This window comes from Aotus nancymaae, unplaced genomic scaffold (assembly GCF_030222135.1).
Source record: "Aotus nancymaae isolate 86718 unplaced genomic scaffold, 86718_ANA_hifiasm-v0.15.2.pri h1tg000067l, whole genome shotgun sequence".
In the NCBI taxonomy this organism is placed as follows: Eukaryota; Metazoa; Chordata; class Mammalia; order Primates; family Aotidae; genus Aotus; species Aotus nancymaae.
In genome coordinates this window covers 27025592-27048949 of record NW_026988482.1, presented here as the reverse complement: position 1 = coordinate 27048949, position 23358 = coordinate 27025592, and the positions used below count along the sequence as shown (strand labels likewise).

General features: G+C 44.2%; 1 protein-coding gene across 3 annotated transcripts; it reads right to left on the bottom strand.

Annotated features, from left to right (window-relative positions):
- Positions 1–5622: 5622 nt before the first annotated feature.
- On the bottom strand, positions 5623–22846 carry PHF7 (PHD finger protein 7). Of its 3 annotated transcripts, XM_064367155.1 has the most exons (10): positions 22428–22846; positions 19035–19087; positions 18507–18598; positions 10100–10201; positions 9601–9725; positions 8974–9133; positions 7520–7626; positions 6954–7070; positions 6408–6532; positions 5623–6196 (listed from the first exon to the last, which is right to left on the bottom strand). In XM_064367155.1, exons 1-10 carry the CDS (start codon positions 22448–22450, stop codon positions 5970–5972), a joined length of 1131 nt encoding a protein of 376 aa, XP_064223225.1. In that variant the 5' UTR covers positions 22451–22846; the 3' UTR covers positions 5623–5969. The 3 variants fall into 3 exon arrangements, 2 of the variants coding, with proteins under 2 accessions (XP_064223225.1, XP_064223226.1); XM_064367156.1 differs by lacking the exon at positions 10100–10201; XR_010338988.1 differs by lacking the exons at positions 5623–6196; positions 6408–6532; positions 6954–7070; ... (2 more) ...; positions 9601–9725; positions 10100–10201 and adding an exon at positions 12194–13728 and having other exon boundaries at positions 18507–22846.
- Between the last annotated feature and the right edge of the window lie 512 nt (positions 22847–23358).

Below are 23358 nucleotides of genomic sequence, written 5' to 3'. Positions count from 1 at the left end.
ATCAAATAAACAAATAAGCAGGAGAGAATAGCTAAATGTCCCATGCAGAACCATTCCAAATAATTTATGTAGCTACTCCAACCTCAAGGAGGGGTTGCATAAATATCCTCACTTAAACTGTAGTCTGCACATAGTGACTTCTCTCTGGAAGGTACAGTAGGATAAGAGGGAAAAGGCCGGGCGCGGTGGCTCACACCTGTAATCCCAGCACTTTGGGAGGCCGAGGTGGTTGGATCACAAGGTCAGGAGTTAGAGACCAGCCTGGCCAACATGGTGAAACCCCGTCTCTACTAATACAAAAAATTAGCTGGGCATGGTGGCGCGTGCCTGTAATCCCAGCTACTCAGGAGGCTGAGGCAGGAGAATTGCCTGAACCCAGGAGGCGGAGGTTGCGGTGAGCCGAGATCGCGCCATTGCACTCCAGCCTGGGTAACAAGAGCGAAACTCCGTCTCAAAAAAAAAAAAAAAAAAAAAAAGGCCAGGCGTGGTGGCTCACATCTGTAATCCCAGCACTTTGAGAGGCCAAGGCGGACAGATCACCTGAGGCTGGGAGTTTGAGACCAGCCTGACCAATGTGGAGAAACCCCATCTCTACTAAAAAATACAAAATTAGCCAGGCGTGGTGGCACATGCCTATAATCCCAGCTACTCGGAGGCTGAGGCGGGAGAATCACTTGAACCTGGGAGGCAGAGGTTGTGGTATGCTGAGATTGTGCCATTGCACTCCAGCCTGGGCAACAAGAGCGAAACTCGTCTCAGAAACAAAAAACAAAAAAAACCCAAAAAGCTAGCCGAGTGCGGTGGTGCACGCCTGTAATCCCTGCTACTCAGGAGGCTGAGGCAGGACAATCGCTTGAACCTGGAAGGCAGAGGTTTCAGTGAGCCAAGATCGTGCCACTGTACTCTGTCCTGGGTGACAAAGTGAGACTATGTCTCAAAAAAAAACAAGGGGTGGGGATGGGGAAAGAGTAACTTTACAGTGAAGGAATCTGACAAAGCCTACTTCAACCAAATGATCAAAGTTAACCTCAGCAGTGACAGGTCATGTTGTTACTATGTAACTTTGATATGATGTGATAAAAATGGCACTTCACCCGTGTCTTCCTCCCCAAAACCCATAACCCCAATCTAATCATGAGAAAAACATTGGAACAATCCCAGTTGAGAGACACTCTGCAAAATATTTGACCAGTTCACCTCAGAACCATCAAGGTCTTCAGAATCAAGGGAAAGTCTGCCATTCTGTCACAGCCAAGAGGAACCTAAGGAGATATGACACAGTGCAATGTGTCATCCTGGAACAGAAAAGAAAAGGCAAGAAAATCTGAATAAAATTTGGGCTTTAGTTAATAATGATATATCAGTATTAGTTAATTAATTGTGACAAATTTGCTAGAGTAATGTGTTAACAGTAGGAGAAATTGGGTTTGGGATATATGGGGACTCTATACTATCTTTACAATTTTTCTGTAAGTCTAAAACTATTCTAAATTAAAAGCTTATTTAAGAAAGAAGTGCCGGACACGGTGGCTCACACCTTTAATCCCAGCACTTTGGGAGGCCAAGGCTGGTGGATCACGAGGTCAGGAGTTCAAAACCAGCCTGGCCAAGGTGGTGAAACCCCGTCTCTACTAAAAATACAAAAATTAGCTGGGCGTGGTGATGGGTGCCTGTAATTTCAGCTACTCTGGAGGCTGAGGCAGGAGAATCGCTTGAACCCGGGAGATGGAGTTTGCAGTGAGCCAAGATGGCACCACTGCACTCCAGCCTGGCGACAGAGCAAGACTCTTGTCTCAAAAAAAAGAAAAAGAAAAAGAAAGAAAAAAAAGGAAGAAGCTGGCTGGGTGTGATGGTTCATGCCTGTAAGTAATCTCAACACTTTGGGAAGCCAAGGTGGGCAGATCCCTTGAGCCCAGGAGTTCAAGATCAGCCTGGGCAACATGGTGAAATCCCGTCTTTAAAATAATTTTAAAAATAGCCAGGCATGGTGGTGCATGCCTGTAGTATCAGCTACTCAGAAGGCTGAGGTAGGAGCCCAGGGAGGTCAAGGCTGCAGTGAGTTATGACCACACAGAATGAGACCCTATTGCAAAAAAAAAAAAAAAAAAAGGGAAGGAAGGAAGGAAGAAAAAAAGCAAAAAGAGGCCGGGCATGGTGGCTTCATGCCTATAATCCGAGCACTTTGGGAGGCTGAGGCGGGTGACTCACAAGGTCAGGAGTTTAAGACCAGCCTGGCCAACACGGTGAAACTCCGTCTCTACTAAAAATACAAAAATTAGCCGGGTGCGGTGGCTCACGCCTGTAATCCCAGCACTTTGGGAGGCTGAGGCGGGTGGATCACTAGGTCAAGAGATCGAGACCATCCCGGTCAACATGGTGAAACCCCGTCTCTACTAAAAATACAAAAAATTAGCTGGGCATGGTGGCGCGTGCCTGTAATCCCAGCTACTCAGGAGGCTGAGGCAGGAGAATTGCCTGAACCCAGGAGGCGGAGGTTGTGGTGAGCCGAGATCACGCCATTGCACTCCAGCCTGGGTAACAAGAGCGAAACTCCGTCTCAAAAAAAAAAAAATACAAAAATTAGGCTGGGTGTGGTGGCTCACGCCTGTAATCTCAGCACTTTGGGAGGCCGAGATGGGTGGATCACCTGAGGTCAGGAGTTCGAGACCAGCCTGGCCAACATGGTGACACACCATCTCAATTAAAAAAAAAAAAGTGAAAAAAAATACAAAAATTAGCTGAGGGTGGTGGTGCATGCCTGTAGTCCCCGCTACTTGGGAGGCTGAGGCAGGAGAATTGTTGAAGCCAGGAGGTGGAGGTTGCAGTGAGCCATCAAGATCATGCCACTGCACTCCAGCCTGGTGACAGAGCAAGACTCCATCTCAAAGGAAAAAAAAAAAACGAATAAGAAATAAGCCAGTTACTTACTGGAGAATGACTGATTATGCCCAGATGAAGAATAGAACATTTCAAAGTTGCACTTTCCAGCCTATAAAAATAGTATTGGCTGTTAACATCAGTGAAGAGTAAAAGTACAAAGAATAAGGGACAGTTAATAGGGTGTGTGTGTGCGTGCACACGCACTGTCCTGTTAACTAAGCAAGTACCCACAAAGCCAGCTGTATGCAGAAGTAGGGCAGCTGAACATCTGGGTGACAAAACTGCCCCCTCCCAAGCTCCCCTTCCACCCACTGAAGCTGAACTGGAGAGGGCACTGTGAGGGGCCATTACTCTCAGTTAAGATAGTGTTTCTCACACTTGAGTATACAAATAGACTCCTTAAGAAAAGATATTAATACTACCACAGATCCCTAAGACTATGCCTGGTGACCTAAGTTACAGAAATTAGGTTTAGAAACTAAAGTCTCAATCTAAGGAGTGTCTTTCAGTTGTGAATTATCACTGCAAGAGTTGAATCTTTAGAATGGGTTAAATATTGTGTTTTATATGAAGGCTCACAATTTAAAAATGTTCCTGTCACTTGCAGAACTCTGACAAAATCTTCTTGGACGCCCAGATAAGCAAGGATAGCATTGAGTGATCAAACCCACAAGAAAGGAAATTAAGAAAAAGTGCATAATTGTGGGGAGCCCTAGGAGGACAGCTCGGCAGGAGGCCTAGGGGCAGCCAGCCCAGGAGGTGGCGGCTCTGGGAGGCAGGTCTTCAGGAAAAGTGCAGCTGATAGTGATTTGATGCCTGGCCTATGAGGAAAATTGCATTTTGAGACATTTTGTTGATCATTTGCAACATTTGAGAAGAATTAGCAATAGGTGTATACCGAAAAAGAAGCGGTTATTAATTTCAGAAAAAAACATTGTGCAGAAGAAGAAAGGTAATCATAATGTACTGCCTGGCTCTGTGGTAACCAGTATTTCTATCATCATATTAATATAAACATTGAAAGTTAATTTAACAAAAATTGTGATGCAGTTATCTGAGGTGACTGAAAATGGGAAGATTCTGTTTTTTAAATTGAATTTTTTTTGAGACAGTCTTGCTTTGTCAACCAGCCTGGAGTGCAGTGGCACCGTCTCAGCTCACTGCAACCTCTGCCTCCCAGGCTCAAGCGATTCTCCTGCCTCAGCCTCCTGAGTAGCTGGGATAATAGGTGGCTGCCACCGTGCTGGGCTAATTTTTGTGTTTTTAGTAGAGATGGGGTTTTGCCATGTTGGCCAGGCTGGACTTGAACTCCTAACCTTAAGTGATCTGCCTGCCTCAGCCCCCCAGAGAGCTGAGATTACAGGCATGAGCCACCATGCTTGGCCAAAAACGGGAAGATTCTAAAGTTGCTAAATCTTTATGTAAAATAATATAAAGTCAATAATGTCTAAAATTAATAAATTAAGAAACAGCTTTAAAAAAATGGAAAGTAGTTGCCTTTAGAGAGTAGGAATGGAATTAGGGAAGGGTAAGTCAAAACTGTTTTTCATTATAATCCTTTTAGTACTATTAGACTTTTAAAAGTCTATGTTACTTTGTATACTTTGATAATAAAAAGACACAGATAGTCTCCATCTGATTTCCAGTGGATTTGCTCAAATCTGAAGGCACTCATTGCATATACACCTTGGATGTAAGTCTTCATGGTCTGCAACGTTTGGAATGAGAACATTGTCTTCCATCATTAGTGGCAATGATTCAGTGGTGAGATGTTGATAACTTACTATCTGGCAATGGTTCTGAGTTCTCCCCACTAACCCAAATCCCATGAAATCATTAAAAACATACAAATGTAAGATAGGCTTTATTCAGTTTCTCCCTAGGCCTTCTGCCAGATTCCCATCCTAGTTGTCTTGCCTGTTTTTTGTTTGAGATGGAGTCTTGCACTGTCACCTAGGCTGGAGTGCAGTGGCATGATCTTGGCTCACTGCAACCTCCATCTCCCTGATTCAAGCGATTCTCCTGCTTCAGCCTCCCGAGTAGCTGGGATAACAGGAGCCTACCACCATGCCCAGATAATTTTTGTATTTTCGGTAGAGATGGGGTTTCACCATGTTGGCCAGGCTGGTATCAAACTCCTGACCTCAAGGGATCTGCCCTGACCTCAAGTGATTGGCCTCCCAAAGTGCTGGGATTACAGGTGTGAGCCACCTCCCCTGGCTACCTTGCCTAATTTGAATGTCCTGGCACGCAAATTCATAGTTACACTCTGGACAGAAATGCTCGAACTACCAGAGTGAGAGTTTGACCAGGCTCACTCATGCTGTGGAGGTGTGCTGAAGTCCATACCAGCCTGGAGAGAATGGAATCCCTTATGCCCCGTATGAGAGCATGGCTGTCCTGACCTATTTGGGAGTCCTTGACAGGGGCCACAAGCCTTGCAACAAGGGCCTGTTCTCCATTCAGTGTGGACTGCTATGCTGGCTCACCTCCCTAATGAGAATCTGTGTACTTATTATTTGCACAATGATTGATGAAGATTCTCTGCCTCTGAAATGCCAATTTCTGTATAAATAGGTTTCTTTCCCTCCAAAGAAACATGTCTATAGTCTAAGCTGAAAGTTCTACATTAATTCCCTGAATTTTATGGATTAGGAGGGTGTTTTCTTATTCTCATACTCTACCCTCTAGAATCTTTACTACCCAGACAAATTTCAGAATGAATTTATAAGGAGACACCAATGGAAAGAAAACCTTTATTTGTGTAACAAACATGGGTGAAGTAACAAGAGGCATATGAGAACCAGATTAAGGTGGAAGAATCTTGGTGGGAGGAGAGGAGGAGAAAGAGCCCTCTGGAAATCCAGGAGGAAGAGCAGAGGCACTCTTGTAGCCATAAACGCGTTTCCTTGTTGGCATCTGGACTGCTCCCTCCTCACGCTCCCCTGAGACTTCTCTTTTCTTGGCTCATAGTTTCACTGCTGGCCTGGCTTCCTTGTCTCACAGTCTCAGAGTGCTCCCTCCCCAAACCTGATGGAGGAGCACAGTTTCATACCCTATTGTGCAGGATAGCAGCTACTCAGAAGGTGTTACTTGGATTTTTTGCAGCTGTTACTGATTCTGACACCTTTGGACTTCCAGGAGCGGCTCCTACTGCCATGAGAGGACTCTGGCTTTTCTAATGAGGAAGGTCCTGGCCGATCGGTCCAAGAAAGGCCTGGATTTTCTTCCAGGCTATTGTCTCTGCAGAAATGCTCCTCAGGGTGGAAGGTGCTGCTGCAGCAAGGCGTGTCCCCTGAGTTTTCAGGTATGTAGTCTGTGGTAAGAGAAAGGCAGGAGAGGAAAACTGAAGCCTCTGCTTCTCCCAGGCGCAGGTCCTTAAGCCCCTCCCTAACCACTTTTCTTCCAAAGTCAAAGGCACCAACTATTAATCCCCCTCTGGTGACATGCCTTCCTCCTTTCCCAGGTACCACAAGTCCCTACAGCCTCCTCCCTGCTCTGAGGCCAGCTTATCCCTCCAGCCTCACCTGTGGCTGAAGCAGAAGGTGAACACTCTTCACACTCCCATGTCTTGCTGTTGGATCTAAGAGAGGAGCAGTCCCTGTGGGTTCCGTGGGATCCACATGTAGCACACAGAATGAGGCACCACCTCCTACGGGAAGAGCCCAGGAAGGGTTGTGGAGACATACAGAACACTAACGGCCATTCTTGGATGTTTGCTATGGGCCAGGCATGTTTTACAGCACATTATACCCATGATGAATGTATGGCACAGAGGATGAGTGCTGATCCCAGGAGCCTGCCATCAGTCATAGCCCCTTGAAAGGTAGATTAGGAAAGGAATTGGCTCTGAGTGTCTCTCCACTGGGCACAAGGTGAGGTAGACCTTGCAGGGGAGACTCGTTCACTTGCACACAAATGAGTCAGGGGCTGGCCAAGAATGAGACTTGGCAATTGTGTTTACCCTGAGTTCTGCATGCAAGAGTGAATTTCTTGCTTCTCATAACTGTGTCAAGGTCTAACTCTAAGATAACACTGATGAGAGTTCTTTCTAGCCAGAAGCCTTCCCTTACCCTTCATCCTCAAAGCTGTCTCTGCCTTGTTCATACAGACAGATGGGGGCATCACAGTGCTGATAGCGCTGATATAACTCTGAGAAAGCCCCTGGCTCAAGTTCCCAGGCAGCATCTCTGCAGTGGGAGAAGAAACAGTGAATAAGAACATGATGGGTTGGTGAAACTTTTGTCTATCAGGGAGGAGCTAGGAAGAACCCAAGTTAAGCACAGTAATTGTTCAGCAGGCTGCCTGAACATTTCCAACAAGGCTGGTCAAGTGGGAGAGGGTTGAAGCAAGATGAATGGAACATGCGTGCTGGTTCTTTAGTTCCACTCCGGAATTCAAGAACTCAATCCCCTAGGGAATTCTGATTCTTCAAATGCCCTTTTTAGCAATATGCACCTCTGCCCCAACTTTTTTCCCCTCTCTTCTGTTTTGATAATTGAAAAGCACTCCCTCTTCCCCTTCCTTCTTCACTATCAGTGCCTCTGCTGCTCTCATTCTCTACTATCCTCTCACCTCCTCTCTACAAATCTAGGCAACCCACTCCCTGGCTCCATTTCTGCTTTGGGGTTCCCACTACCTGTCTGGAATATGAATTCCCATTCTCAGCATTTCTTGAGGAAACTCTTTTCGATTGTTACACTGTGGACATTTGAAGAAATGCTTTGCTGATGTGTGGGCATATTTCTGTAAGAGAAACAGGGAAGAGCTTTGTGTTTGTAAAAACCCTTTGACAACCTTCTTTCCCCTCTCACCCTCAACCCCACAAAGAGGATGTTGCTAAGAGAGCTTGACTGAGGGTACAGGAAAAGGAATTTGGCTGGGCTAGGTCGAGGGCTGCAAATCCAGGTGTCAGACCTGGGACCAAAATACTTTCAAGAGAATTCCCAGGAGTGCCTCAGCCGTCATCTCTGGCCATGGGGCTCTGCAGTACTAAGTAGGGGTCAGGTACCTTGATACATGTTTCCCCTTTCTTTCTTTCTTTTTTTTTATTGAGATGGAGTCTCACTCTGTCACCAGCTGGAGTACACTGGTACAATCTTGGCTCGCTGCATCACTGCAACCTCCACCTCTCAGGTTCAAGTGATTCTCCTGCCTCAGCCTCCCGAGTAGCTGGGACTACAGGCACATGCTACTATGCCCAGCTAATTTTTGTATGTTTTTTTTTTTTTTTTTTTAAAAGATGGGATTTCACCATTATGGCCAGGCTGGTCTTGAACTCCTGACATCAGGTGATCCACCCACCTCGGCCTCCCAAAGTGCTAGGATTACAGGCATGAGCCACTGCACCCAGATAATTTTTGTATTTTTAGTAGAGACAGGGTATCATCATGTTGGCCAGGATGGTCTCAATCTCTTGACCTCATGATCTACCCGCCATGGCCTCCCAAAGTGCTGTGATTACAGGTGTGAGCCACCGCGCCCAGCCTTTTTTTGAGAAGTCTTGCTCTGTCACCAGGCTGGAATGCAGTGGCGTGATCTCGGCTCACTGCAACTTTTGCTTCCTGGGTTCAAGTGATTCTCCTGCTTCAGCCTCCTGAGTAGCTGGGACTACAGGCGCATGCCACCACGCTCAGCTAATTTTTGTATTTTTAGTAGAGACTGGGTTTCACCATGCTAGCCAGGATGGTATCAACCTCTTGACCTCATGATCCCTCCCACCCCACCCCCCCGCCCACCACCTTGGCCTCCCACAGTGCTGGGATTACAGGTGTAAGCCACCGTGCCTGGCCGTTGCCGTTTCCCTTTTCTTTCATCCCAGGAAGTGAGGCTGATGTGGAAGCTCCTTAGCTCATTCTGGGATGAGCCTATCTGCTCTAGCAATGCCAAGGATTTTGCTTAGTCTAAGTCTTATGAGTGAGGTCCTATAGGCCAGGGATGACCAGAGACTGGACTGACTTTCCTCTAACTACCTGAAACCAGTCTTGCATACAGGCAAGGAGTACCAAAGCTGAGGCATGCTTGAGGGTGCTCTGGTTCCAGGCAGAGAACAAGGGCAATCATGGAAGGACCTCAGGGCAGAAAAAGCTCTACCTGTATGCACTTGCGGTGGTAGATGGCTTGACTACAACACGGGCTCTGGATGTTCTCAATACTCTGTTGGGATAAGTCTTCACAACACAAGATGCAGCTTTCCTCCCCTAAATTCCCCTGTTGGATGTTCTGTGTGGGGCGATGTTTTTCACAAAATGATCTGTGGCAGGTAAACAGACTTGGTTTCGGGGTTGTCATCGATGCAGTTTCCCAATGGCTCGCTCTAGGAGGGGCAGTCAGCCACCCAGGCTGGTGCCCAGTGAACCTCCATACTCATGGGGAGGAGGAGAAGCAAGGGTGAACAGCCACACGCCTTCTCAGGGCTGCTCTCCTACTGAGCAAAGCTCCCAGGAGTGTCTTCATAGCCTATAGTTCCTGAAAGCCCCACTTAGTGCAGAGCAGCTGTCTAAGAACCCCAGCTGTTTGTAATTTAAGGAGGGGGCAGGAAGCAAGAAGAAACCCCTGTGAAATCTCCAAGTCAAGGCACTGTTTCTCATTATTGAATGGAGGGACAGATTCACTGGTGAATCAAAACAGGCCGGCTTGTGAGAACTGGACTCTGATTTCACAAATGGCTGAATAGTAAGTTGCAAAATGGTAGCCGGACTTTTCCCCTTCCCCACTCACTTGTACTCTCCAAAAAATTGTGAAAGGCAACCCCTTTCTTGGCCACAAGGCAGATGGAAGTTTCTGATGCACTGATCCTTCTGGCAGTTGATAGCACCTCCCTTTTTCTTGCACACAAAGCAGATCTGCAAATAAGATCCCAGACAGTGCTCAGGACCCCAAGAAAGGCAAAGAGACATTGTGGCACATCTTTCTATTAAATGGGAGTTACGTGAAATAGCCATTCCCTTTCCTCAGTGGTCCTGAATGCTCTGGGGCACTCGGAAGCTGAGCTTCAAGCAGCACTGAGTTCTTTCCTGTTTTCTCAAGATGTTTCTCCCTCTTCTCACTTAGGACATCATACCCCAGAGGAATATGGGACTTAAGATAAGAACTAGTTGAAAATCTAAGAGTCCTTTGACTTCTAAACTAAGAAGTAGGGAAGAGAATAGAAACAGGAATGATGGCTGAGGTATGAAAAGAGGCCTACCCCAAGGTCCTCACTTCAAGGGATTCTAACCTTCCTAGAAGCCCGGGCTACCTCCTTTTTGATGTCTTCAGGAAGGAATCCATGGAAACCTCTGTTGGACTGGCCCCTCTGAGGCAGTTTACTAGATAAGATCTGTAGGCAGTAGTTAACATCAGTGATCAGTGAAAGAATGCAGTGAGATAAGAAGAAGGACAGGGTAAGAGAGCTAAATAGCGCTTGGTGGAATATATATGCATTGATAGGGTAATTTATTTAATGAAGGCTTACATAGCACTAACCATGTGTTGAATACTCCGAGTGCTTTCAAATATTAATTCATTGAATCCCCCAACAGCCCTTGGATGTAGGTACTCTATTACTGATCTCATTTTACAGAAGAGATGATACGACTTGCTCAAGGACACAGAATTCTGGAACCTGGACTCTTACTTTTGCTCAAGGCTGCCTCTGATTTACTGAGTGCTGCTATGGTGTGCTGACACTTTGGGGGAAACACTGCCTTTGTATTTACACATTTTATGCTTAAAATCCTTGGCCAGGCACAGTGGCTCACGCCTGTAATCCTAGCACTTTGGGAGGCTGAAGCGGGTGGACCATCTGAGGTAAGGAGTTCAAGACAAGCCTGACCAACATGGTGAAACCCTGTCTCTACTAAAAATACAAAAATTAGCCAGGTATGGTGACGGGTGCCTGTAATCCCAGCTACTTGGGAGGCTGAGGCAGGAGAATCACTTGAACCAGGGAGGTAGAGGTTGTAGTGAGCAGCGATTGCGCCATTACACTCCAGCCTGGGTGACAGAGCGAGACTAAAAAAAAAAAAAAAAAAAAATCCTGTAATGCAGATGTTATTAAGACCTTCATCTTACAGAGAAGGCCACCAAGGTGCAGTGTGGCAAGTGACACTGCCCGCCCAGGTCACAGGGCAAGGAGGAGCAAAGCTGGCTATTTTCACCTAGGCCCATGGAATCCACACTCTTACCCTTCCTGCTGCATCATCTCTTAGTATAGGATAAATACTCTTCTCAGAGTACAACTGGAAGAAAAACAGGGTTTTAATGTCTCTTGATTATTGTTATTCTGCATTGTAGGGGAAGGACTTGGACTCTGTCGCCCAGGGTGGAGTGCAGTGGTGTGATCTTGGCTCACTGCAACCTCTGCCACCCAGGTTTAAGTGATTCTTCTGCCTCAGGCTCCCGAGTAGTTGGGATTACAGGCACCTGCCACCGCGCCTGGCTATTTTTTGTATTTTTAGTAGAGATGAGGTTTTACCGTCTTGGTCAGGCTGGTCTTGAACTCCCAACCCTGTGATCCACCCCCCCCCCAGCCTCCCAAAGTGCTGGGATTACAGGTGTGAGCCACTGTGCCTGGCCGGAATTGGACTTTTAAAACACACTTTAAAGGGCCTTTTGTTTCTGGAAAGCTCCCAAAGCAGAATCTGGAATGGGAAATCAAGAAAAAGCTAAACTGTTCTGTTACATACATTGGGAGAATGTCAGTACCTTACGCCTACTCCAAGAATCTTCCAAAAATACTAGGGAGGGTGTATTCTCCCTGCAGTAATTACATAGAATGTGTAATGACAGCTCAAGTCATTTTATCTTAACATTATAAGAAAAGATGACTGTACAATATTGGATAACTTAGATTATGTATGCTTCCAATTATAGTTGAAACATATATATTTTAAAACACTATCTCAGGGCTTTAGAATAATATAAGTGATTTGCTTTCTTTATACTTTTAAGTATCATTCATGTTTTCTGCAATAGGCATGTATTGATTCTATGAACAAAAATCAATAGTGAAGGATCAGAAACAATCTAAATGTCCTTGAATAGGGACTTGTTTTGATACTTTTTGGCATACCTATACCATGAAATACCAATTAGCTATTAAAAAGAAAACACTAAACCTCTATGTTCTATACAGAAAGATCTCCAAAATATATATGATAGGAAAAAAACAAGAAAGCACTCTGTATAATTTTTTACGTAAAAAATGTATATGCTTGTAAATACATCAAAATTATAACTAAGCCCTGACACCTGATAGCATTTACGAGAAAGGAAAATCACAGACCAAGCTTTCTCATGAGCATAGATAAAGAAATCAAACAGAAACAGATGCAAACGAATCCAGCACTGTATAGAAAGGACAATACATCATGACCAAGTAGAGTTTATACCAAGAATGTAAGATTAGTTTAACATTAGAGAATCTAGTTGATGTAACAAACTACATTAAAAAGAAAAATCAAAATAATCTCAACAGATACAGGAAAGGTGATGAAATTCAATACCCATTCATAATACTCTGGGCAAATTATATAGGAATAAAAGATCTTCAACCTGATAAAAACATCTATGAAAAAAACCTACAGCTAACATACTTTAATAGTGAAAAAGTAAATGCTGTCTCCTGATGTTAGGAATAAGACAAGAATAACAACTCACACCACTTCTAATTAACGTTAGGTTGAAGGTCCTAGCCAATACAACAAGGCAAGAAGAAATAAAAAGCAAAGATTGAGAGGAAGACGTAGAACTGTCATTATTCACACATGACATGGTTATGTGCATAGGGAATCCTGTGTACACAAGGTATTCACAACAAAACAAAAACAAAAACAACTAATCAAACTGATTTTAACAAGATTATAGGATACAAATCAATATACAAAAATAAAATGCATTTTTATATACCAGCAATAAACTTAAATGAAATAAAAATACTATTTACAATAGCATAACCACAAAATATTTAGTAATACATTTAACAAAAGATGCATAAGACTTCTTCACTGAAACTACAAAACATTGCTGAGATTATATTTTAAAAGACCCAAATAAATGAAGAAATATACCATCTCCATGGATTGGAAGGTTCAATATTATTTGTCAATTCTTCCAAAAATTGACCTATAAATTTACTGCAATACCAATCACAATCCCAGCAGACTTTTTTTTTTTTTAAAGAAAAATTGACAAGCTTAATATAAACTTTATAAAGAAAGGACCTGATAGTCAAAACAATCTTGGAAAAGATTGCAGAACTTAACAATGCTTAATTTCAAGACACTATAAAGCCACAATAATCAAGACAGTAGGGATTAGTGTAAGAATAGATACATAGATCAATGATATAAATAGATCATCCACATCCACAGACATATGGTCAATTGATTTAGACAAAGGTAATTCTATGGGTAGGCAAAGATTTCTTGTGACAACCAAAAAGCACTGACCATAAAAGAAAAAATGAATAAACTGGGCTTCATTAAAATTACAAACTTGTTCTTTGAAATACACCATTAAGAAAATGAAAAGGCGAGAGAGATCCAAGATGGCTGATCACTGGCAGCTCGGGCTCGTAGCTCCCAGTGAAAGCGCAGAGAACGAGAGGATGCCACACTTTCAGATGAATATTTGTTGCTCACGGACCAAGAGATTCCCAGTGGAGGAGCCCCACGGGTCGCCAGGGCGACTCTTGTGGCCGGTGCGGCGGTTTTGCTGGCACCTTAGCGCGGCAGTTCTTGGTGCAGAGTCTGGAGATTCCCGGGCAGAAAAGCACCATCAATCTTAACACCGCTGTTTTGGCTGGCGCAGTGGATCGCTCAGATTTCGGTGCTGGGAATCAACAAGTGACGTCCACTCAGAGACCTAGTTAGAAAGTCGGCAATTACAAAGACGACAGAGGGATAAATATATAATGAAGGGAAGAAACCAGCCTAAAAAGGCAGAGAATACTCAAAATCAGCATGCCTCTCCCTCTACAGGGGATCGCAATTCCTCAATCAGTAACAGAACAAGGCTTAATGGAGAACGAGTGTGTTCCAATAACAGAAGCAGGTTTCAAAAGGTGGGTGATAAGAAACTTCTGTGAATTAAAAGAACTTGTTCTAACCCAATGCAAAGAAACTAAGAACCTTGAAAAAAGGTTTGACGAAATGTTAACGAGAATGGACAATTTAGAGAGGAATATAACTGAATTGATGGAGCTGAAAAACACAACACGAGAACTTCGAGAAGTATGCACAAGTTTAAACAGTCGAATTGATCAAGTAGAAGAAAGGATATCAGAAGTCGAGGACCAGCTCTGTGAAATGAAACGAGAAGACAAGATTGGAGAAAAAAGGATAAAAAGGAATGAGCAAAGTCTCCAGGAAATATGGGACTATGTGAAAAGACCTAATTTACGTTTGATAGGTGTACCTGAATGTGACGAAGAGAATGAATCCAAGTTGGAAAATACTCTTCAGGATATCATTCAGGAAAACTTTCCCAACCTAGCAAGGCAAGGTAATATTCAACTCCAGGTAATACAGAGAACACCACAAAGATATTCTTCAAGAAGACCAACCCCAAGACACATAATCGCCAGATTTATTAGGGTTGAAATGAAGGAGAAAATACTAAGGGCAGCCAGAGAGAAAGGTCAGGTTACCCATAAAGGGAAACCTATCAGACTTACAGCAGATCTCTCAGCAGAAACCCTACAAGCCAGAAAAGAGTGGGGACCAATATTTAACATCCTTAAAGAAAAGAACTTTCAACCCAGAATTTCATATCCAGCCAAACTAAGCTTTATAAGCGAAGGAAAAATTAAATCTTTTGCGAACAAACAAGTACTTAGAGACTTCACCACCACCAGGCCTGCTTTATAAGAGTTTCTGAAAGAAGCACTATACGTATAAAGGAACAACCAATATCAGCCTTTCCGAAAATATATCAAAAAGCAAAGAGCATTAACACAATGAAAAATTTACACTAACTAATGGGCAAAACAGCCAGCTAGCATCAAATGCTAGTATTAAACTTATATATATTCTAATTGGATAAAAAGCTAAAACCCATCGGTATGCTGCACCCAGACCCATCTCACATGCAACGATACACAAAGACTCAAAACAAAGAGAAGGAGGAAGATTTACCAACCAAACAGAGAGTAAAAATAAACTAATAAACAAAAAGCAGGAGATGCAATTCTCGCCTCTGATAAAGTAGACTTTAAAGCAACAAAGATCAAAAGAGGCAAAGAAGGACATTACATAATGGCAAAAAGATCAATCTAACAAGAAGAGCTAACGATTCTATAGATCAACGAGACAGAAAATTAACAAGGACATCCAGGACTTGAACTTAGACCCAGAACAAGTAAACTTAATAAACATTTATAGAACTCTCCACTTCAAATACACAAAACATACATTACCACCTCACACCTATTCCAAAAGTGACTACGTAATTGGAAGTAAATCACTCCTCAGTAATTGCATAACATTTCATAGATTTAAATGAAATATTGGTTGGCTGCTTGTTTGTTATTTTCTTCCCTTATTCCTTCCTGTCTACATCATTAAGTATAATTATTGGTATAAAAGAGGTTTTCAATACCCATTACTAAACTGCATTCTAGCCTGGGCAAGAAAGCAATACTCCCATTCTCTCTCTCTCTTTCTCTTCCTTTTTCTTCCTCTTCTTCATTCTTTTTTTCTTTCTTTCTTTAAAAAAAAAAAAGGCATCTATGAAAAATTAACACTAATATATTTAACAGTGAAAACACTGGATGCGTTCCCCCTAAGATTAGGAAAAAGACAAGGAAATTCTCTCTTGTTCCTTCTTTTCAACACTGTACTGTAGGTTCTAGCCAGAGCAATTAGGCAAGAAAAACAGGCATTCAAATTTGAATGAAAGAAGTAAACCTATCTTTATTTATATCTAACATGATCTTATATACAGAAAACCCTAAAGAATCCACTAAAAAAAATTACTACCACAATAAATGAGTTCAGCAAGGTTGCAGGTTCTAAAATTAATACATAGCAATCAATTGTATTGATCTCATAAAACTATGGAGTAGAATAGTGGTTACTAGAATAGAGGATGGAGATGTAGGGTGTGGGAAGAGTAGCAAAGGGTTGGTTAATGAATACAAAATTACAGCTGGGTAGGAGGAATAAGTTCTAGTGATCTACAAAAAAAAAAAAAAAAAAAAAGAAAATGAAAAGGCATCAGATGTCAAGTGGATATTTAAAAAAAAATTTGGATCTGCTACTAATGAGCTAGTATGAAAAAAAAAAAGAAAAAAGAAAATGAAAAAGCAAGCCAAAAACTAGGAAGAAAATAGTCTCAATATATATATTTGAAAAAGAATTTGTATCTAGAATATATAAGCAATTCTTACAACTCAATAATAAAACAACTCAATATATTAAATGGGCAAAAATATTTGTACAGATACATAACAAAAGAAAATATGTGAATGGTCAATAAGCAATGAAAAGAAGCCCAACATCTTTAGTCATCAGAAAAATGCAAATTAAAACCACAAGTAGATACCAATACACACCCAGTAGGATGGCTAAAATTAAAAACACTGATGAAACCAAGTTTTGGCAAGAATACTGTCCAACTGGAATTCCTATAAATCGCTGGTAGGAGCGTAAACTGGTACAATAACTTTGGACAGTGACGAGGAAACCTCACATAAAATTAAATATCTAATTAGCATACCACAAGTAATTCCACATCTAGGCTTTTGCACAAGATAAGTGAAAGCCCATGTTCACAAAAAGACTTGTACATGAATGCTTATAGTAGCTTTATTCATAGTAGTCCTCAAATGGAAACAATTCAGATGTTCATCAACAGGTAAACAGACAATCAAATAGTAACTTATCCATGCAACAGAATACTACCAGGTAATAAATTGGTACAAGCTACAAATGCATGCAACAACATGGATGAATCTCCAAAACACTGTGTTGAAAGAAAAAATCCAGATACAAAAGATGATAAACTGTATGATTTCATTTATATGAAGTAAAAGAATAGCCAAAAATAATCCATAGATCAGAACAGTGATTATGTCTAGTGGGATTGACTGGAAAAGCAGGCAGGAGGGAACTTTCCGGGATGATGAAAATGTTATTTTGATTGGGGTGGTGGTTATATGGGGACATACATTTATCAAAACTTAACAAACTGTGTACTTAAAATTGGTGAATTTTGTTCAAGACCAGCTTGGCTAACATGGTGAAACCTGTCTATTAAAAATACAAAATTAGCTGGTGTGGTGGCAGTTGCCTGTAATCTCAGCTGCTTAGGAGGCTGAGGCAGGAGAATCACTTGAACTTGGGAAGTGGAGGTTGCAGTGAGCTAGGATTGCACCACTGCATTCAACCTGGATGAGAGTGAGACTCTGCTCTCAAAAAAAAAAAAAAAAGTGAATTTTACAGTATGGAAGTTATAACTAATATAAAAGAGTATTAGGGACTGGGCACAATGGCTCACGCCTATAATCCCAGCACTTTGGGAGGCTGAGGTGTGTGGATCACAAGGTCAGGAGAGCAAGACCATCTGGCCAACATGGCGAAACCCTGTCTCTACTAAAAAAATACAAAAATTAGCTGGGTGTGGTGACACGGGCCTGTAATCCCAGCTACTTGGGAGGCTGAGGCAGGAGAATCGCTTGAACCAGGGAGTTGGAGGTTGCAGTGAGCAGAGATCATGCCACTGCACTCCAGCCTGGTGACAGAGCAAGACTCAATCTCAAAAAAAAAAAAAAAAAGAATAATTGGAAGGATGTTAATACTTTGACAGCATTTGTTTCTGGGGAAAGAGGATTGGGAATATTATTTAGGGAAGAGACTTTTTTACTGTATTTACTTTATACTGTCAGAATTCTATACCAGACACATATATTTTTCTTTTGTTGAGGCAGGGTCTCGCTCTATCATCCAGGCTGGAGTGCAGTGGTGTGATCACTGCTCACTGCAGTCTCCACTTCCAGGGTTCAAGCAATCCTCTTGCCTCAGCCTCCTGAGCTGCTGGCCTCCCGAGTTGCTGGGACTGCAGGCATTTGCCAGCATGCCCAGTTTTTTTTTTTTTTTTTTTTAAGTCTTTTTGTAGAGACAAGGTTGCCCAGGCTGGTCCTGAACTCCTGGGTTCAAGAGATCCTCCTGCCTCAGCCCCACAAAGTGCTGGGATTACAGGCATGAGACACTGCACCCAGCCTAAAAATAGATTTTAAAAAGCTATTAAGACTATAATCCCAGCATTTTGGGAGGCTGAGGTGGGTGGATCACGAGGTCAAGAGATCGAGACCATCCTGGTTAACATGGTGAAACCTCGTCTCTACTAAAAATACAAAAAAAAAAAAAATTAGCTGGGCATGGTGGCCCAGCCTGTAGTCCCAGCTACTCGGGAGGCTGAGGCAGGAGAATTGCTTGAACCCAAGAGGCGGAGGTTGCGGTGAGCCAAGATCGCGCCATTGCACTCCAGCCTGGGTAACAAGACTGAAACTCCATCTCAAAAAAAAAAAAAAAAGCTATTAAGAAAAAAAAAAGCTGTGGATTTGAGGATGGATATAAAAACAAAGAACAGTCAGTACATCAAAAGCCATAGGATATTCAAAGCAAAGGAGGTCTCATACTCACAAGACAGAAATAATGCACGCTGATACCGTCTTTCTGAAGAAATTCCCCTAATTTTTCAGGATCCCCAGGTTCTTGAAGGCATAGCCAGCAAACTGGAAGAGAGCACACTCAAAATTTGGCTCAAGTTGACCATTAAGAATGGAAGAGAAGGGTGAAAATGTAACCACTCCTCTAAGTCAGGAAGGAGCAGAATACTAGGAAAAGGGTAATTTTGGTGAGGAGGAAGATTGGGATGAGGTCTTATTTGGTATTGATTAGGCTTACATAATTCTGGTTACATTGAACAAGTTGGCCACAAATGCTCACTTAATTTTTTTTTTTTTTGGTCTAAAGTGACTTTAATAACTTGTTTCTTGAACTTCAGACATGGTAATTTAAAATGATGGTTCCTAAGTCTTCAGGATCTTAGAGAATCTGGGAAGGAAGTAGGGCTGAGAATGAGAGAAGCAAGTGTACTGCCCCACACAGGTGGCCTTCTTTGCTGAGGGCTGGAGGCCATGGCTGAACACAAGCTCCAGTCTTTCTTACCAGGCCCTGAAGACGGTTTCCTCTGGGTTACCTTCCTAGTCTTGGCAGATTTTCTATACAAGAGAAACAAGAAGCATGAGGTGTTCTTTGGGGATCTTGTCTATAACCTTTGTAACATTTCCCTTAAAATGCCATTCATGGGTCTAGTGAAGGACCAAAATATCAAAAGCCTAAGACATTAGTTTCTTTTCATATTTTATATATACATATATATATATTTATGAGATGGAGTCTTGCTCTGTTGCCCAGGCTGAAGTGCAGTGGCACGATCTCAGTTCACTGCAACCTCTGCTTCCCAGGCTCAAGCGATTCTCCTGCCTCAGCCTCCCGAGTAGCTGGGATTACAGGCGCATGCCACCACACCCAGCTAATTTTTGTATTTTTAGTAGAGACAGGGTTTCACCATGTTGGCCAGGCTGGTCTCAAACTCCTGACCTCAAGAGATCCACCCGCCTAGGCCTCCCAAAGTGTTGGAATTGCAGGCATGAACCACTGCACCCGGCCATACTTCATATTTCTTTTTAAAGTACAAAACATACTCACTGAGTTATTTAAGGGCAGGAACCAGACTGTAAGAATCTTTCTCTTCCCCAATGCCTGTACTGCCTATGTTGATTGAATGAATACAAGAGCAAACCCCCTTTTACTTTTTTACTGTTTCTTCTGCCAACTACTCTGAATCTCAGGTGGTACCACCTTTACAAAGTATATTAAAATGAACCAAAATTGATAAAAGCATTTCCCGTTGTGAGGCACTATTCTTGGGACTTTACGTGTATTGGCTCAATAAATCTACAGAATACTCTAAAATGTGTGTGCCATTATTATGTACATTTTCCAGATGAGGAAACTGAGGCATAAAGAAATGAAGTGGCTTCTGTCACAGTTGTTGGCAAGTGGCAGAGCCAGGATATGAATCTGGGTAGTAAGCTTCTAGAGTCAGCATTTTGCTACTGGGGACAGCACTGAGAAGACAGGTACGACAGCTTCCAGGAGACCACCCATGTATGCTTCCACATGGTCCAACCCCAACCCCCAAGACTACGACAAAGGGGGCAAAAAGTGCAGCAGATACCACAGGCCTTTGGACAATTTCTCCCAAACTCCCTGTTTCTACCTCAATCTTTGGCATTCCTTCTTTTCTTTTACAGTCTTCATTCGCTGCTGTCTCTCTCTCCTATCTTGAATTCTTCTGTACTACTGTGAAGACAACACAGGCTCTTCTAGCTATAACTACAAATGGGGCTTGATAAGAAATTTAATTATATATTTGGTTATCAAGTCCCCCAGGGTCAAGGCAATGGTGCACTTCACCTCCCAATCCATGTGATGGAATAAAAGGGACTGTTCTAGGTACTTGACATGTGTTAACTCATAAAAATACCATGCAGTAGGTACCATTATTATCCCCATTTTCAAGATGAAGGCACTGAGGCACAGAAAGGTTTAAGTATCCTGCCCAAGGTGAGAGTTAGTGATATAGGTGGGATCTGAACTCAAGTAGCCTGGCTCCAGAGGCCAACACTAACTCTCATGTTATACTGCTATCACACAGTAGCAAAAGAACTTAGAACCATTACTTGACTAGCTAAATGGTTCTTTTTTCTTTGTGTCTACAAAGAAATACATGAAGTAGCACTCAGGAAAAAAATCTTCTTTTGTACCTAAGTATGGGTGCCTTAATTCTAACCAGTAGAAGTTAGATAAGGTAGCTTTTTCCTAGGCAAAGGAGCCTGTGTGTGAGATTTAGGCTGCCTAAAAGCAAGGACTCCCTCTAGTGAGAGACAAGAAGTAACACTGACAAACACGCACTAGGCTCTATCACTTTGTTTTGTTCTGTTTGGGACGGAGTCTCTCTCTGTCCCAGGCTGGAGTGCAGTGGCATGATCTCAGCTCACTGCAACCTCTGCCTCCCAGGTTCAAGCGATTCTCCTGCCTCAGTCTGCCAAGTAGTTGGGATTACTACTTGTAATCCCTGCCAACATGCCTGGCTAATTTTTTGTATTTTTAGTAGAGAAGGGGTTTCACCATGTTAGCCAGGATGGTCTCGATCTCCTGACCTTGTGATCTGCCCCCCTCGGCCTCCCAAAGTGCTGGGATTACAGGCATGAGCCACCGTGCCCAGCCTTTCTTTTCTTTTCTTTTTTTTTTTTGAGACAGGGTCAAACATCGTTGCCCAGGCTGGAGTGCAGTGGTGTGATCATGGCTCACTGCAGCTTCCACCCACTTCCCCAGGCTCAGATGATCCTCCTGACTCAGCCTCCCAAGTAGCTGGGACCACAGGTGCCATGCCACTGCACCCAGCTAATTTTCTATAGAGATAGGGTTTTGCCATGTTGCCCAGGCTGGTCTCCAACTACTGGGCTCAACGATCTGCCTGCCTCAGCCTCCCAAAGTGCTGGGATTACAGGCGTGAGCCACCAGGCCTGGCATCTCCTATCTTTTCACCTAGGCTCAGGTGGCCATCGAGATTTGGTCTGTCCCCAGCCTTTGTCTCCACCTGAGCCAAGTACAATACCCAAAAGTGCAGAAGATACCTTGCCTCCTGCTTCCAATGTCAGCCAACTTTGGCTGTTACCTGTTTTCAGTGGTAAACAAACTGTAAAATAAATGTACAGTTTTCACTGGTAAAGGGGGAGATCCCTGAAAAAGAAAAGTGATCCACTGCTATGAAGGAAGGACTGTCTAGTCAGGGACAGCATTTCTTAGAAGGAGCGCTGGGTGAATCAGGTCACTCCAGAGACACTCCAGTATCCATGGCCTCTTGTCACGGCAGGAGATTGGGAATATCTTCAGGGACTTAACTTTTTAAGATGGGGTCTCACTCTGTCGCCCAGGCTGGAGTGCAGTGGCATGATCTCGGTTCACTGCAACCTCCACCTCCCAGGTTCAAGTGATTCTCCTGCCTCAGCCTCCTGAGTAGCTGGGATTACAGGCGTGCACCACCATGCGAGGCTAACTTTTGTAATTTTAGTAGAGACGGGGTTTCACCATACTAGTCAGGCTGGTCTCGAACTCCTGACCTCTTGATTCACCCGCCTCGGCCTCCCAAAGTGCTGGGATTACAGGCGTGAGCCACCACGCCCAGCCCTCTTCAGGGACTTTGAACTATTCTGCATGAATAAGGACGACTGAGGAAATGACTGCTCAGAAAACCAAAGCCACCCTGCCCTCCCCTTCTTAGTGCTTGTTCTATCTCCTCCTCTAACCCCTGAGTTAAAGATGCAATGGCATCTGATGGCTTCTTCCTCAAGGGAAAGCTGGACAGGCTGGAAGAGGAGAGAGAAGGGCGTGTCCTGACCTTGCTATTCCCACAGGGGTCCACGTGAGCGGATTGCGGAGCAGTCCCCAGTTACTGGGGCTACCCCGACCATCCAGCAATAGAAATAAAACCTTGAAACTTCAGTTCTTTGCATCGCTGGGCCAAGACGTTCCTTGAGTAGGATTCTGTGCACACACGGCTAGTTACAAGACGCCACGATCTTCAGAACATCTGAGGGGGGCGTTGCAAATGCGGCTTCCACGAGCTGCCAGGCCGTGGCCTCCTAATCGTGCGGAGGCTCCTCGAAACGCTTATCAAGTTGTTTCACTGGACAGGTGCTGGGTAAATGATTGTTGAGAAAATAAAAAATAAATAAACGTGTTCGGCCCCGCCGCCGCAAGAACGATTTATTTGGAAAATACGTGTCGGTGTGGCCGCAACCGTCCCCCGGAGGTAACAGCCAGAAAAGGGGCTCAAGGAGCATCCCGCAGATACCAGACTAGGCTCATGTCGCGCCTGCCGGGCGGCTGGTACGGGGCCGGGCCGAGGTCGCCTCCGCCGCTCCTCCTCGGGGTAGCTCACCGGCCGCCGCTCCCTGCCGGGGCCGCCCTCTCAGCTGTCGCTGAGGGCGCCGCTGTCCCGGAGCTTTTGTCGTTGACACAGGCCGTGGTGGCTACCTCCGGGCGGCCGCCCCGCGCGGTGACTGCGCCAGCAGAGGGGGCGAGCGCGCAAACCGGGGTGGGTCCCGCGGACTCTAACCCTCGGGAACGGCGGCGACGCCGACCGTTGGTAGAACAGGAGGACTGCTAACGGCCGCGCGATAACGGCGGCGCGATAACGGCGGCGTGCCGGGCCCGCCCCTCCTCTAGCGCCTCCGCGCCCAGCACCGCCCGGCCCCGCCCCTTCCCCTCGCCCGCCCCGCCCCGCCCCTTCCCCTCGCCCCGCCCCTTCCCCTCGCCCCGCCCCTTCCCCTCGCCCCGCCCCTTCCCCTCGCCCGCCCCGCCCCTCCGCTCGCGCCTCTGGGCGCAGCACCGCCCGGCCCCTCCTTTTCCCGTCGCCCGC